Consider the following 16,189-nt stretch of genomic DNA (forward strand, 5'->3'; position numbering starts at 1 on the left):
AAGGGTTTGATGTACAGTGGGAGTGAATGGGAAAGGGTTTGATGTACAGTGGGAGTGAGTGGGAAAGGGTTTGATGTACAATGGGAGTGAGTGGGAAAGGGTTTGATGTACAGTGGGAGTGAGTGGGAAAGGGTTTGATGTACAATGGGAGTGAGTGGGAAAGGGTTTGATGTACAATGGGAGTGAGTGGGAAAGGGTTTGATGTACAATGGGAGTGAGTGGGAAAGGGTTTGATGTACAGCGGGAGTGAGTGGGAAAGGGTTTGATGTACAGTGGGAGTGAGTGGGAAAGGGTTTGATGTATAGTGGGAGTGACTGGGAAAGGGTTTGATGTACAATGGGAGTGAGTGGGAAAGGGTTTGATGTACAGTGGGAGTGAATGGGAAAGGGTTTGATGTACAGTGGGAGTGAATGGGAAAGGGTTTGATGTACAGTGGGAGTGAGTGGGAAAGGGTTTGATGTACAATGGGAGTGAGTGGGAAAGGGTTTGATGTACAGTGGGAGTGACTGGGAAAGGGTTTGATGTACAATGGGAGTGAGTGGGAAAGGGTTTGATGTACAATGGGAGTGAGTGGGAAAGGGTTTGATGTACAGTGGGAGTGAGTGGGAAAGGGTTTGATGTACAGTGGGAGTGAGTGGGAAAGGGTTTGATGTATAGTGGGAGTGAGTGGGGAAGGGTTTGATGTACAGTGGGAGTGAGTGGGAAAGGGTTTGATGTACAATGGGAGTGAGTGGGAAAGGGTTTGATGTACAATGGGAATGAGTGGGAAAGGGTTTGATGTACAGTGGGAGTGAGTGGGAAAGGGTTTGATGTACAATGGGAGTGAGTAGGAAAGGGTTTGATGTACAATAGGAGTGAGTGGGGAAGGGTTTGATGTACAATTGGAGTGAGTGGGAAAGGGTTTGATGTACAGCGGGAGTGAGTGGGGAAGGGTTTGATGTACAGTGGGAGTGAGTGGGAAAGGGTTTGATGTACAATGGGAGTGAGTGGGAAAGGGTTTGATGTACAGTGGGAGTGAGTGGGAAAGGGTTTGATGTACAGCGGGAGGGAGTGGGAAAGGGTTTGATGTACAGTGGGAGTGACTGGGAAAGGGTTTGATGTACAATGGGAGTGAGTGGGAAAGGGTTTGATGTACAGTGGGAGTGAGTGGGAACGGGTTTGATGTACAGTGGGAGTGAGTGGGAAAGGGTTTGATGTACAATGGGAGTGAGTGGGAAAGGGTTTGATGTACAATGGGAGTGAGTGGGAAAGGGTTTGATGTACAATGGGAGTGAGTGGGAAAGGGTTTGATGTACAGTGGGAGTGAGTGGGAAAGGGTTTGATGTAAAGTGGGAGTGAGTGGGAAAGGGTTTGATGTACAATGGGAGTGAGTGGGAAAGGGTTTGATGTACAGTGGGAGTGAGTGGGAAAGGGTTTCATGTACAGTGGGAGTGAGTGGGAAAGGGTTTGATGTACAATGGGAGTGAGTGGGAAAGGGTTTGATGTAGAGTGGGAGTGACTGGGAAAGGGTTTGATGTACAGTGGGAGTGAGTGGGAAAGGGTTTGATGTACAATGGGAGTGAGTGGGAAAGGGTTTGATGTACAATGGGAGTGAGTGGGAAAGGGTTTGATGTACAATTGGAGTGAGTGGGGAAGGGTTTGATGTATAGTGGGAGTGAGTGGGAAAGGGTTTGATGTACAATGGGAGTGAGTGGGAAAGGGTTTGATGTACAGCGGGAGTGAGTGGGAAAGGGTTTGATGTACAATGGGAGTGAGTGGGAAAGGGTTTGATGTACAATGGGAGTGAGTGGGGAAGGGTTTGATGTACAATGGGAGTGAGTGGGAAAGGGTTTGATGTACAATGGGAGTGAGTGGGAAAGGGTTTGATGTACAATGGGAGTGAGTGGGAAAGGGTTTGATGTACAATGGGAGTGAGTGGGAAAGGGTTTGATGTACAATTGGAGTGAGTGGGAAAGGGTTTGATGTATAGTGGGAGTGAGTGGGAAAGGGTTTGATGTACAATGGGAGTGAGTGGGAAAGGGTTTGATGTACAGCGGGAGTGAGTGGGAAAGGGTTTGATGTACAATGGGAGTGAGTGGGAAAGGGTTTGATGTACAATGGGAGTGACTGGGAAAGGGTTTGATGTACAATGGGAGTGAGTGGGAAAGGGTTTGATGTACAGTGGGAGTGAGTAGGAAAGGGTTTGATGTACAATAGGAGTGAGTGGGAAAGGGTTTGATGTACAATGGGAGTGAGTGGGAAAGGGTTTGATGTACAGTGGGAGTGAGTGGGAAAGGGTTTGATGTACAGTGGGAGTGAGTGGGAAAGGGTTTGATGTACAATGGGAGTGAGTGGGAAAGGGTTTGATGTATAGTGGGAGTGACTGGGAAAGGGTTTGATGTACAGTGGGAGTGAGTGGGAAAGGGTTTGATGTACAATGGGAGTGAGTGGGAAAGGGTTTGATGTACAATGGGAGTGAGTGGGAAAGGGTTTGATGTACAGCGGGAGTGAGTGGGAAAGGGTTTGATGTATAGTGGGAGTGACTGGGAAAGGGTTTGATGTACAATGGGAGTGAGTGGGAAAGGGTTTGATGTACAATGGGAGTGAGTGGGAAAGGGTTTGATGTACAGTGGGAGTGAGTGGGAAAGGGTTTGATGTACAATGGGAGTGAGTGGGAAAGGGTTTGATGTACAATGGGAGTGAGTGGGAAAGGGTTTGATGTACAGTGGGAGTGACTGGGAAAGGGTTTGATGTACAGTGGGAGTGACTGGGAAAGGGTTTGATGTACAATGGGAGTGAGTGGGAAAGGGTTTGATGTACAATGGGAGTGAGTGGGAAAGGGTTTGATGTACAGTGGGAATGAGTGGGAAAGGGTTTGATGTACAATGGGAGTGAGTGGGAAAGGATTTGATGTACAATGGGAGTGAGTAGGAAAGGGTTTGATGTACAATAGGAGTGAGTGGGAAAGGGTTTGATGTACAGTGGGAGTGAGTGGGAAAGGGTTTGATGTACAGTGGGAGTGAGTGGGAAAGGGTTTGATGTACAATGGGAGTGAGTGGGAAAGGGTTTGATGTACAGTGGGAATGAGTGGGAAAGGGTTTGATGTACAATGGGAGTGAGTGGGAAAGGGTTTGATGTAAAGTGGGAGTGAGTGGGAAAGGGTTTGATGTACAATGGGAGTGAGTGGGAAAGGGTTTGATGTACAATGGGAGTGAGTGGGAAAGGGTTTGATGTACAGTGGGAGTGACTGGGAAAGGGTTTGATGTACAATGGGAGTGAGTGGGAAAGGGTTTGATGTACAATGGGAGTGAGTGGGAAAGGGTTTGATGTACAGTGGGAATGAGTGGGAAAGGGTTTGATGTACAATGGGAGTGAGTGGGAAAGGGTTTGATGTACAATGGGAGTGAGTAGGAAAGGGTTTGATGTACAATAGGAGTGAGTGGGGAAGTGTTTGATGTACAATTGGAGTGAGTGGGAAAGGGTTTGATGTACAGCGGGAGTGAGTGGGAAAGGGTTTGATGTACAGCGGGAGTGAGTGGGAAAGGGTTTGATGTACAGCGGGAGTGAGTGGGGAAGGGTTTGATGTACAGCGGGAGTGAGTGGGAAAGGGTTTGATGTACAGCGGGAGTGAGTGGGGAAGGGTTTGATGTACAATGGGAGTGAGTGGGAAAGGGTTTGATGTACAGTGGGAGTGAATGGGAACGGGTTTGATGTACAGCGGGAGGGAGTGGGAAAGGGTTTGATGTACAGCGGGAGGGAGTGGGAAAGGGTTTGATGTACAGTGGGAGTGAGTGGGAAAGGGTTTGATGTACAATGGGAGTGAGTGGGAAAGGGTTTGATGTACAATGGGAGTGAGTGGGAAAGGGTTTGATGTACAGTGGGAATGAGTGGGAAAGGGTTTGATGTACAATGGGAGTGAGTGGGAAAGGGTTTGATGTACAGTGGGAGTGAGTGGGAAAGGGTTTGATGTACAGTGGGAGTGAATGGGAAAGGGTTTGATGTACAATGGGAGTGAGTTGGAAAGGGTTTGATGTACAATGGGAGAGAGTGGGAAAGGGTTTGATGTACAATGGGAGTGAGTGGGAAAGGGTTTGATGTACAGTGGGAGTGAGTGGGAAAGGGTTTGATGTACAGTGGGAGTGAATGGGAAAGGGTTTGATGTACAATGGGAGTGAGTGGGAAAGGGTTTGATGTACAGCGGGAGTGAGTGGGAAAGGGTTTGATGTACAATGGGAGTGAGTGGGAAAGGGTTTGATGTACAGTGGGAGTGAGTGGGAAAGGGTTTGATGTACAATGGGAATGAGTGGGAAAGGGTTTGATGTACAATGGGAGTGAGTGGGAAAGGGTTTGATGTACAGTGGGAGTGAGTGGGAAAGGGTTTGATGTACAGTGGGAGTGAATGGGAAAGGGTTTGATGTACAATGGGAGTGAGTTGGAAAGGGTTTGATGTACAATGGGAGAGAGTGGGAAAGGGTTTGATGTACAATGGGAGTGAGTGGGAAAGGGTTTGATGTACAGTGGGAGTGAGTGGGAAAGGGTTTGATGTACAGTGGGAGTGAATGGGAAAGGGTTTGATGTACAATGGGAGTGAGTGGGAAAGGGTTTGATGTACAGCGGGAGTGAGTGGGAAAGGGTTTGATGTACAATGGGAGTGAGTGGGAAAGGGTTTGATGTACAGTGGGAGTGAGTGGGAAAGGGTTTGATGTACAATGGGAGTGAGTGGGAAAGGGTTTGATGTAAAGTGGGAGTGAGTGGGAAAGGGTTTGATGTACAATGGGAGTGAGTGGGAAAGGGTTTGATGTACAATGGGAGTGAGTGGGAAAGGGTTTGATGTACAGTGGGAGTGAGTGGGAAAGGGTTTGATGTACAGTGGGAGTGACTGGGAAAGGGTTTGATGTACAGTGGGAGTGAGTGGGAAAGGGTTTGATGTACAATGGGAGTGAGTGGGAAAGGGTTTGATGTACAATGGGAGTGAGTGGGAAAGGGTTTGATGTACAGCGGGTGTGAGTGGGAAAGGGTTTGATGTATAGTGGGAGTGACTGGGAAAGGGTTTGATGTACAATGGGAGTGAGTGGGAAAGGGTTTGATGTACAATGGGAGTGAGTGGGAAAGGGTTTGATGTACAGTGGGAGTGACTGGGAAAGGGTTTGATGTACAATGGGAGTGAGTGGGAAAGGGTTTGATGTACAATGGGAGTGAGTGGGAAAGGGTTTGATGTACAATGGGAGTGAATGGGAAAGGGTTTGATGTACAATGGGAGTGAATGGGAAAGGGTTTGATGTACAATGGGAGTGAATGGGAAAGGGTTTGATGTACAGTGGGAATGAGTGGGAAAGGGTTTGATGTACAATGGGAGTGAGTGGGAAAGGGTTTGATGTACAGTGGGAGTGAGTGGGAAAGGGTTTGATGTACAATGGGAGTGAGTGGGAAAGGGTTTGATGTACAATGGGAGTGAGTGGGAAAGGGTTTGATGTACAATTGGAGTGAGTGGGGAAGGGTTTGATGTATAGTGGGAGTGAGTGGGAAAGGGTTTGATGTACAATGGGAGTGAGTGGGAAAGGGTTTGATGTACAGCGGGAGTGAGTGGGAAAGGGTTTGATGTACAATGGGAGTGAGTGGGAAAGGGTTTGATGTACAATGGGAGTGAGTGGGGAAGGGTTTGATGTACAATGGGAGTGAGTGGGAAAGGGTTTGATGTACAATGGGAGTGAGTGGGAAAGGGTTTGATGTACAATGGGAGTGAGTGGGAAAGGGTTTGATGTACAATGGGAGTGAGTGGGAAAGGGTTTGATGTACAATTGGAGTGAGTGGGAAAGGGTTTGATGTATAGTGGGAGTGAGTGGGAAAGGGTTTGATGTACAATGGGAGTGAGTGGGAAAGGGTTTGATGTACAGCGGGAGTGAGTGGGAAAGGGTTTGATGTACAATGGGAGTGAGTGGGAAAGGGTTTGATGTACAATGGGAGTGACTGGGAAAGGGTTTGATGTACAATGGGAGTGAGTGGGAAAGGGTTTGATGTACAGTGGGAGTGAGTAGGAAAGGGTTTGATGTACAATAGGAGTGAGTGGGAAAGGGTTTGATGTACAATGGGAGTGAGTGGGAAAGGGTTTGATGTACAGTGGGAGTGAGTGGGAAAGGGTTTGATGTACAGTGGGAGTGAGTGGGAAAGGGTTTGATGTACAATGGGAGTGAGTGGGAAAGGGTTTGATGTATAGTGGGAGTGACTGGGAAAGGGTTTGATGTACAGTGGGAGTGAGTGGGAAAGGGTTTGATGTACAATGGGAGTGAGTGGGAAAGGGTTTGATGTACAATGGGAGTGAGTGGGAAAGGGTTTGATGTACAGCGGGAGTGAGTGGGAAAGGGTTTGATGTATAGTGGGAGTGACTGGGAAAGGGTTTGATGTACAATGGGAGTGAGTGGGAAAGGGTTTGATGTACAATGGGAGTGAGTGGGAAAGGGTTTGATGTACAGTGGGAGTGAGTGGGAAAGGGTTTGATGTACAATGGGAGTGAGTGGGAAAGGGTTTGATGTACAATGGGAGTGAGTGGGAAAGGGTTTGATGTACAGTGGGAGTGACTGGGAAAGGGTTTGATGTACAGTGGGAGTGACTGGGAAAGGGTTTGATGTACAATGGGAGTGAGTGGGAAAGGGTTTGATGTACAATGGGAGTGAGTGGGAAAGGGTTTGATGTACAGTGGGAATGAGTGGGAAAGGGTTTGATGTACAATGGGAGTGAGTGGGAAAGGATTTGATGTACAATGGGAGTGAGTAGGAAAGGGTTTGATGTACAATAGGAGTGAGTGGGAAAGGGTTTGATGTACAGTGGGACTGAGTGGGAAAGGGTTTGATGTACAGTGGGAGTGAGTGGGAAAGGGTTTGATGTACAATGGGAGTGAGTGGGAAAGGGTTTGATGTACAGTGGGAATGAGTGGGAAAGGGTTTGATGTACAATGGGAGTGAGTGGGAAAGGGTTTGATGTAAAGTGGGAGTGAGTGGGAAAGGGTTTGATGTACAATGGGAGTGAGTGGGAAAGGGTTTGATGTACAATGGGAGTGAGTGGGAAAGGGTTTGATGTACAGTGGGAGTGACTGGGAAAGGGTTTGATGTACAATGGGAGTGAGTGGGAAAGGGTTTGATGTACAATGGGAGTGAGTGGGAAAGGGTTTGATGTACAGTGGGAATGAGTGGGAAAGGGTTTGATGTACAATGGGAGTGAGTGGGAAAGGGTTTGATGTACAATGGGAGTGAGTAGGAAAGGGTTTGATGTACAATAGGAGTGAGTGGGGAAGGGTTTGATGTACAATTGGAGTGAGTGGGAAAGGGTTTGATGTACAGCGGGAGTGAGTGGGAAAGGGTTTGATGTACAGCGGGAGTGAGTGGGAAAGGGTTTGATGTACAGCGGGAGTGAGTGGGGAAGGGTTTGATGTACAGCGGGAGTGAGTGGGAAAGGGTTTGATGTACAGCGGGAGTGAGTGGGGAAGGGTTTGATATACAATGGGAGTGAGTGGGAAAGGGTTTGATGTACAGTGGGAGTGAATGGGAACGGGTTTGATGTACAGCGGGAGGGAGTGGGAAAGGGTTTGATGTACAGCGGGAGGGAGTGGGAAAGGGTTTGATGTACAGTGGGAGTGAGTGGGAAAGGGTTTGATGTACAATGGGAGTGAGTGGGAAAGGGTTTGATGTACAATGGGAGTGAGTGGGAAAGGGTTTGATGTACAGTGGGAATGAGTGGGAAAGGGTTTGATGTACAATGGGAGTGAGTGGGAAAGGGTTTGATGTACAGTGGGAGTGAGTGGGAAAGGGTTTGATGTACAGTGGGAGTGAATGGGAAAGGGTTTGATGTACAATGGGAGTGAGTTGGAAAGGGTTTGATGTACAATGGGAGAGAGTGGGAAAGGGTTTGATGTACAATGGGAGTGAGTGGGAAAGGGTTTGATGTACAGTGGGAGTGAGTGGGAAAGGGTTTGATGTACAGTGGGAGTGAATGGGAAAGGGTTTGATGTACAATGGGAGTGAGTGGGAAAGGGTTTGATGTACAGCGGGAGTGAGTGGGAAAGGGTTTGATGTACAATGGGAGTGAGTGGGAAAGGGTTTGATGTACAGTGGGAGTGAGTGGGAAAGGGTTTGATGTACAATGGGAGTGAGTGGGAAAGGGTTTGATGTAAAGTGGGAGTGAGTGGGAAAGGGTTTGATGTACAATGGGAGTGAGTGGGAAAGGGTTTGATGTACAATGGGAGTGAGTGGGAAAGGGTTTGATGTACAGTGGGAGTGAGTGGGAAAGGGTTTGATGTACAGTGGGAGTGACTGGGAAAGGGTTTGATGTACAGTGGGAGTGAGTGGGAAAGGGTTTGATGTACAATGGGAGTGAGTGGGAAAGGGTTTGATGTACAATGGGAGTGAGTGGGAAAGGGTTTGATGTACAGCGGGTGTGAGTGGGAAAGGGTTTGATGTATAGTGGGAGTGACTGGGAAAGGGTTTGATGTACAATGGGAGTGAGTGGGAAAGGGTTTGATGTACAATGGGAGTGAGTGGGAAAGGGTTTGATGTACAGTGGGAGTGACTGGGAAAGGGTTTGATGTACAATGGGAGTGAGTGGGAAAGGGTTTGATGTACAATGGGAGTGAGTGGGAAAGGGTTTGATGTACAATGGGAGTGAATGGGAAAGGGTTTGATGTACAATGGGAGTGAATGGGAAAGGGTTTGATGTACAATGGGAGTGAATGGGAAAGGGTTTGATGTACAGTGGGAATGAGTGGGAAAGGGTTTGATGTACAATGGGAGTGAGTGGGAAAGGGTTTGATGTACAATGGGAGTGAGTAGGAAAGGGTTTGATGTACAATAGGAGTGAGTGGGGAAGGGTTTGATGTACAATTGGAGTGAGTGGGAAAGGGTTTGATGTACAGCGGGAGTGAGTGGGGAAGGGTTTGATGTACAATGGGAGTGAGTGGGAAAGGGTTTGATGTACAGTGGGAGTGAGTGGGAAAGGGTTTGATGTACAATGGGAGTGAGTGGGAAAGGGTTTGATGTACAGTGGGAGTGAGTGGGAAAGGGTTTGATGTATAGTGGGAGTGACTGGGAAAGGGTTTGATGTACAATGGGAGTGAGTGGGAAAGGGTTTGATGTACAATGGGAGTGAGTGGGAAAGGGTTTGATGTACAATGGGAGTGAGTGGGAAAGGGTTTGATGTACAATGGGAGTGAGTGGGAAAGGGTTTGATGTACAATGGGAGTGAGTGGGAAAGGGTTTGATGTACAGTGGGAGTGAGTGGGAAAGGGTTTGATGTACAGTGGGAGTGAGTGGGAAAGGGTTTGATGTACAGTGGGAGTGACTGGGAAAGGGTTTGATGTACAGTGGGAGTGAGTGGGAAAGGGTTTGATGTACAATGGGAGTGAGTGGGAAAGGGTTTGATGTACAATGGGAGTGAGTGGGAAAGGGTTTGATGTACAATGGGAGTGAGTGGGAAAGGGTTTGATGTACAGTGGGAGTGACTGGGAAAGGGTTTGATGTACAATGGGAGTGAGTGGGAAAGGGTTTGATGTACAATGGGAGTGAGTGGGAAAGGGTTTGATGTACAGTGGGAGTGACTGGGAAAGGGTTTGATGTACAATGGGAGTGAGTGGGAAAGGGTTTGATGTACAATGGGAGTGAGTGGGAAAGGGTTTGATGTACAGTGGGAATGAGTGGGAAAGGGTTTGATGTACAATGGGAGTGAGTGGGAAAGGGTTTGATGTACAGTGGGAGTGAGTGGGAAAGGGTTTGATGTACAGTGGGAGTGAGTGGGAAAGGGTTTGATGTATAGTGGGAGTGAGTGGGAAAGGGTTTGATGTACAGTGGGAGTGAGTAGGAAAGGGTTTGATGTACAATAGGAGTGAGTGGGGAAGGGTTTGATGTACAGCGGGAGTGAGTGGGGAAGGGTTTGATGTACAATGGGAGTGAGTGGGAAAGGGTTTGATGTACAGTGGGAGTGAGTGGGAAAGGGTTTGATGTACAGCGGGAGGGAGTGGGAAAGGGTTTGATGTACAGTGGGAGTGAGTGGGAAAGGGTTTGATGTACAATGGGAGTGAGTGGGAAAGGGTTTGATGAACAATGCGAGTGAATGGGAAAGGGTTTGATGTACAATTGGAGTGAGTGGGAAAGGGTTTGATGTACAGCGGGAGTGAGTGGGGAAGGGTTTGATGTACAATGGGAGTGAGTGGGAAAGGGTTTGATGTACAGTGGGAGTGAGTGGGAAAGGGTTTGATGTACAGCGGGAGGGAGTGGGAAAGGGTTTGATGTACAGTGGGAGTGAGTGGGAAAGGGTTTGATGTACAATGGGAGTGAGTGGGAAAGGGTTTGATGAACAATGCGAGTGAATGGGAAAGGGTTTGATGTACAATGGGAGTGAGTGGGAAAGGGTTTGATGTACAATGGGAGTGAGTGGGAAAGGGTTTGATGTACAGTGGGAGTGAGTGGGAAAGGGTTTGATGTACAATGGGAGTGAGTGGGAAAGGGTTTGATGTACAGTGGGAGTGAATGGGAAAGGGTTTGATGTACAGTGGGAGTGAGTGGGAAAGGGTTTGATGTACAGTGGGAGTGAGTGGGAAAGGGTTTGATGTACAATGGGAGTGAGTGGGAAAGGGTTTGATGTACAGTGGGAGTGAGTGGGAAAGGGTTTGATGTACAGCGGGAGTGAGTGGGAAAGGGTTTGATGTACAGTGGGAGTGAGTGGGAAAGGGTTTGATGTACAATGGGAGTGAGTGGGAAAGGGTTTGATGAACAATGCGAGTGAATGGGAAAGGGCTTGATGTACAGCGGGAGTGAATGGGAAAGGGTTTGATGTACAATGGGAGTGAGTGGGAAAGGGTTTGATGTACAATGGGAGTGAATGGGAAAGGGTTTGATGTACAATGGGAGTGAGTGGGAAAGGGTTTGATGTACAATGGGAGTGAGCGGGAAAGGGTTTGATGTACAGTGGGAGTGAGTGGGAAAGAGGAAAGGGTTTGGGTCCATTGGGATTGTACAATATGAAGGGGGAAGGGGCTTGATCCGTTTGTATTTTGTACAAGGGGAATAAATCGAAAGGCATTTGGTATATTTTTCAACAAAACCACTTTCTTTCCTTCCGAAGGGTTCCATGACCATCGCTCCAAGTGCGATCCCAATCCTTGTTTTGAAGGTGTGGAATGTATGGAAACCTACGAATACCCAGGTTACCGGTGTGGAGCATGTCATGAGGGTTTTACCGGAAACGGCACACATTGCACTGACATTGATGAGGTCTGAAATTAACATTCAGTATCCGTACCGTAATTTCTTAGAGAGACTGCGATACAGACTGGAATTTAATCAATGGATTTGAGGGTTATACATATGGTATAACTGAAATCTGGGAGCGAGTTACAGAGTGGAATCTAACTAAGGGCTAAAGTAGGGTTTAGTGGGACAGGTCGAGTAGCATATTCGATGTGTTTTTCCCTCATTCATGGGACATGAGCGATGCTGATGAGGCCAGAATTTGGTGCCCATCCATTAATGCCCCTTGAGAAGGTGGTGAGGAGCCACCTTCTTGAACTCCTGCAGTCCATCTGGTGCAGGTACATCCACAGGGAGCGAGTTGTGGAATTGTCACCCAGCGAGAGTGACAGAACGGCGATATATTTCCTTGTCAGGATAGTGTGTGGCTTGAGGGGGAACTTGCAGGTGGTGCTTTTCCCGTTGTAAGCTGCTCTTGCCCTTCTAACACCAAGTTAAAGTCCAACAGGTTTGTTTCGAATCACTAGCTTTCAGAGCACTGCTCCTTCCTCAGGTGAATGAAGAGGTGGATTCTGGAAACAAAAATATAGACAAAGTCAAGGATGCAAGACGATACATTGAATGCGAGTCTTTGCAGGTAATTAAGTCTTTACAGGTCCAGATGGTGCGACTCAAGAGAGGGATAATCCCAGGTTAAAGGGGTGTGAATTGTTTCTTATAGCCAAGTTCCGCACACGAGTACGGCCTCAACCGGGACCTTGCATTCATGTCGCATTACATTCACCCCCCCACCAACTGGCCTGGGCTTGCAAAATCCTACCAACAGTCCGGGCTTGAGACAATTCAGGCCTCTTTAACCTGTTATTATCCCTCTCTCCAGTCTCACTGTCTGGACCTGTAAAGACTTAATTACCAGCAAAGACTCACATTCAAAGTATCATCTTGCATCATTGACTTTGTCGCTATAAATGTTTCTGGAACTCACCTCTTCATTCACCTGAGGAAGGAGCAGCGCTCCGAAAGCTAGTGATTCGAAACAAACCTGTTGGACTTTAACCTGGTGTTGTAAGACTTCTTACTGTGCTCACCCCAGTCCAACGCCGGCATCTCCGCATCTTGTCCTAGGTGGTAGAGGTCGCAAGTTTGAAAGGTGCTGCTGAAGGCGTCTTGGTGAATTGCGGCAATGCATCAACACCCCATCGATTGCGTACGTGCGGTGTCCGCTGCTTCCGCTGTGTGCCAGTGGTGGAGGGAGTGAATGTTCAACGTAGTGAAGTTGATCAGGAGGGCTGCCTTGCCCGGGATTCGAACCCGGGTCCTCAGCGCCGCAGTCCCAGTGCTAACCACTGCGCCACCGTGCTCCCTCCTCTCTTGACATTTAATGGCATTACCATCACCAGATTTCCACTGTTAGCATTCTCGTGGGCGGCATGTGGCGCAGTGGTTAGCACTGGGACTGCGGTGCTGAGGACTCTGGTTCGGTCCCGGTCCCGGGTCACTGTCCATGTGGAGTTTGCAGATTCTCCCCGTGTCTGCGTGGGTTTCGCCCCCACAACCCAAAGATGTGCAGGGTGGGTGGATTGGCCACGCTAAATTGCCCCTTAATTGGAAAAAATGAATTGGGTACTCTAAATTTATTTAGAAAAAGAGTGTGATGGCTGGATGAGTGCATCTACAACCTCACTTGAAGTGCGAGACCATGTAGGATGAAGCAACCCCGCTTGAATGGAAATCCCCATCGTAAACATTTCCTCTCTCCACCTCGGTGCAGTGTGTACCATCTACAGGATACACTAATTAAGCTTCTCCAACACCCAACATCTACCACTTCAGAAAGGCGAGGAGGACCATGCACATGAGCACATCACCAACTGCAAGTTCTCCTCTAATTCATACCCCATCTTCTTGACTTGTAAAAATCCTTCGCCCTGGGTCAAAATTCCAGAACTCCTGACGTAATCGTGTACCTGCATCACGTGGTCTGCAGCAGTTCAAGAACCGGCTCATTCCCACCTTCTCGAGGGCAATTTATGACGGAAAATAAATGTTCCGACATCCACATCTCGTGAATGAATTTTTTAAAAAGGGTGCGCTACAGGCTGGAATCAGATGTTGGGATTTCTTTGACTCGGTCGGAGGGGGGGTATAATTATGCAGGAATACAGATTCTGTTGTCATGGATATTCTGTGGAACATTTGCTGAGTTATCAGGAAAGTAACTTCAATCTGTAATAACCATGAAGATACCCAAAAGGAGTTGCAGGTGATGATGTCAATAACGGGGTCGTGGTTATGGGGAGAAGGCGGGAGAATGGGGGATGAGAAAAATATCAGCCAGGATTGAATGGCGGAGCAGACTCGATGGGCCGAGTGGCCTAATTCTGCTCCTCTGTCTTACGGTCTTATGTCAGAAGCAGATTGTGATGTAGTTGCTTGTTAAAGTGGAGGGTGAGATAGATCGGTTTTTATTCGGTGTTTGTATTGGGTAATATTCTGGCTGTGCCTGTTTTATTTTCCTCAGTGCATCTTTGCCAATCCCTGTTTCTCTGGATCCAAGTGTATTAACGCAGTGCCGGGGTTCCACTGTGAGGCGTGTCCCTCAGGCTATCGAGGGACAGTTGTGGCTGGGATAGGAGTGGACCACGCAATGACCATGAAGCAGGTGAGGAACAAATGCAGAATGTCAGTGACCACAGGCGTCTAGAGAAAACCAACATCATGAGACAAACAATAGGAATCTAGTGCGATCCTGGGCTATGGGGTCAGTAACTAGCTCCAGGACAAGGAGTGGTTAACGTTTTGTCCTTTTGCTGTGTATTCTCGTCAGATTTCCCCAATCGATTCAGCTGACTTAATTCGCCCAGAAATAATTAAGTACCATTTCAATAATTTGTGTATTGTATTTTCCGTGACCCTGACGTGATTTGAACCTTCTGATCTGGAGTGAGATGCGCTACCGTCGCACCACAAGGCCACCCGGTGTATATTTGAGAAAGGACGTACTGGCACTGGAGGGTGTGCAGAGGAGATTCACTAGGTTAATCCCACAGCTGAAGGGGTTGGATTACGAGGAGAGGTTGAGTAGACTGGGACTTTACTCGTTGGAATTTAGAAGGATGAGGGGGGATCTTATAGAAACATATAAGATTATGAAGGGAATCGATAGGATAGATGTGGGCAGGTTGTTTCCACTGGCGGGTGAAAGCAGAACTAGGGGGCATAGCCTCAAAATAAGGGGAAGTAGATTTAGGACTGAGTTTAGGAGGAACTTCTTCACCCAAAGGGTTGTGAATCTATGGAATTCCTTGCCCAGTGAAGCAGTAGAGGCTCCTTCATTAAATGTTTTTAAGATAAAGATAGATAGTTTTTTGAAGAATAAAGGGATTAAGGGTTATGGTGTTCGGGCCGGAAAGTGGAGCTGAGTCCACAAAAGATCAGCCATGATCTCATTGAATGGTGGGGCAGGCTCGAGGGGCCAGGTGGCCGACTCCTGCTCCTAGTTCTTATGTTCTTATATTGCGTTTTCCACAAGGAATCATGTAACAGATTAGTTTCTGGACAATTTGGTTCTGGCATCTTCCCACCGATGATAAATGATGGACACGCAGCAACCGATCCATTTCGGACAGGTTGTCTTCATCTGGTGAACCAGCTGCTGATGTCCGAAGAGGCGGACACAAATGTCGCACATGAAGCTCCCAGGCGTTGCCGTTTTTGGTGTTGGCTTCTGTGGTCAAGCCGTTGTAGGCAATGGTCACCCTGACGGGGCACCCCAGGCCACAGAAGGTTTCGCCATTTCCCCCTGACGTGAGCCACTGACTCTCGGGTGCGACATTCAATGTCTAGGTTTTTAAAGTCACGTTTTTCAAACATCTTTGAAGCGGAACGTCAGGCATCCTATTGGTCACCTAGCTCTGGACGCCTCACGGCAGAGGGAGTCCTTGGGCGTGCGACCACTTTCCATCCTGTAGATGTGTACCCGGGCCAATGAAGCCGCCCCTGTTCAATAAGAACATAAGAACGAGGAGCAGGAGTAGGCCATCTGGCCCCTCGAGCCTGCCCCACCATTCAATGAGATCATGGCTGATCTTTTGTGGACTCAGCTCCACTCTCCGGCCCGAACACCATATCCCCGAATCCCTTTATTCTTTAGAAAGGTATCTATCTTTATCTTAAAATCATTTAATGAAGGAGCCTCAACTGCTTCACTGGCAAGGAATTCCATAGATTCACAACCCTTTGGGTGAAGAAGATCCTCCTAAACTCAGTCCTAAATCTACTTCCCCTTATTTTGAGGCTATGCCCCCTAGTTCTGCTTTCACCCGCCAGTGGAAACAACCTGCCCGCATCTATCCTATCTATTCCCTTCATAATCTTATATGTTTCTATAAGATCCCCCCTCATCCTTCTAAATTCCAATGAGTACAGTCCCAGTCTACTCAACCTCTCCTCGTAATCCAACCCCTTCAGCTCTGGGATTAACCTAGTGAATCTCCTCTGCACACCCTCCAGCGCCAGTACGTCCTTTCTCAGGTAAGGAGACCAAAACTGAACACAATACTCCAGGTGTGGCCTCACTAACACCTTATACAATTGCAGCAGAACCTCCCCAGTCTTAAACTCCACCCCTCTAGCAATGAAGGACAAAATTCCATTCGCCTTCTTAATCACTTGTTGCACCTGAAAACCAAATCAATGTGTGGACTGAAATTGCAGGACGTTGATCGAGCCTGTGCAGGCGCTTTGCTCCACAGCGTGGGACAGGTTGCTGTACTGGTGATTAGGATATTCCTTCCCTAGGTCTGGAGTGTCCCTGTTCCTCTGATGTTTAACCAACTGCATACATCGCTGCCACCAAGTTATAGGTTGTTGGATACCATTCGGTTGGCCATAATGATGCTTTTCTGGTCTAAAATAGGTTATGGACCGGCACAGTGACACAGTGGTTAGCACGAGGGTCAGTAAACCTAGCACGGGTT

General features: G+C 48.0%; 1 protein-coding gene across 2 annotated transcripts in view; it reads left to right on the top strand.

The window, feature by feature from the left end:
• LOC140403025 (thrombospondin-3-like) overlaps nt 1–16,189 on the top strand; it is a 91,234-nt gene that overhangs the window by 17,224 nt on the left and 57,821 nt on the right. For both annotated transcript variants that reach the window (XM_072490688.1, XM_072490689.1), the window contains exons 8-9: nt 11,086–11,234; nt 13,732–13,872. In XM_072490688.1, coding sequence (XP_072346789.1) covers nt 11,086–11,234; nt 13,732–13,872 — 290 coding nt within the window. The remainder of the gene's footprint in view (nt 1–11,085; nt 11,235–13,731; nt 13,873–16,189) is intronic.

The sequence above is a fragment of the Scyliorhinus torazame genome, chromosome 26, assembly GCF_047496885.1.
Source record: "Scyliorhinus torazame isolate Kashiwa2021f chromosome 26, sScyTor2.1, whole genome shotgun sequence".
Taxonomy (NCBI): domain Eukaryota; kingdom Metazoa; phylum Chordata; class Chondrichthyes; order Carcharhiniformes; family Scyliorhinidae; genus Scyliorhinus; species Scyliorhinus torazame.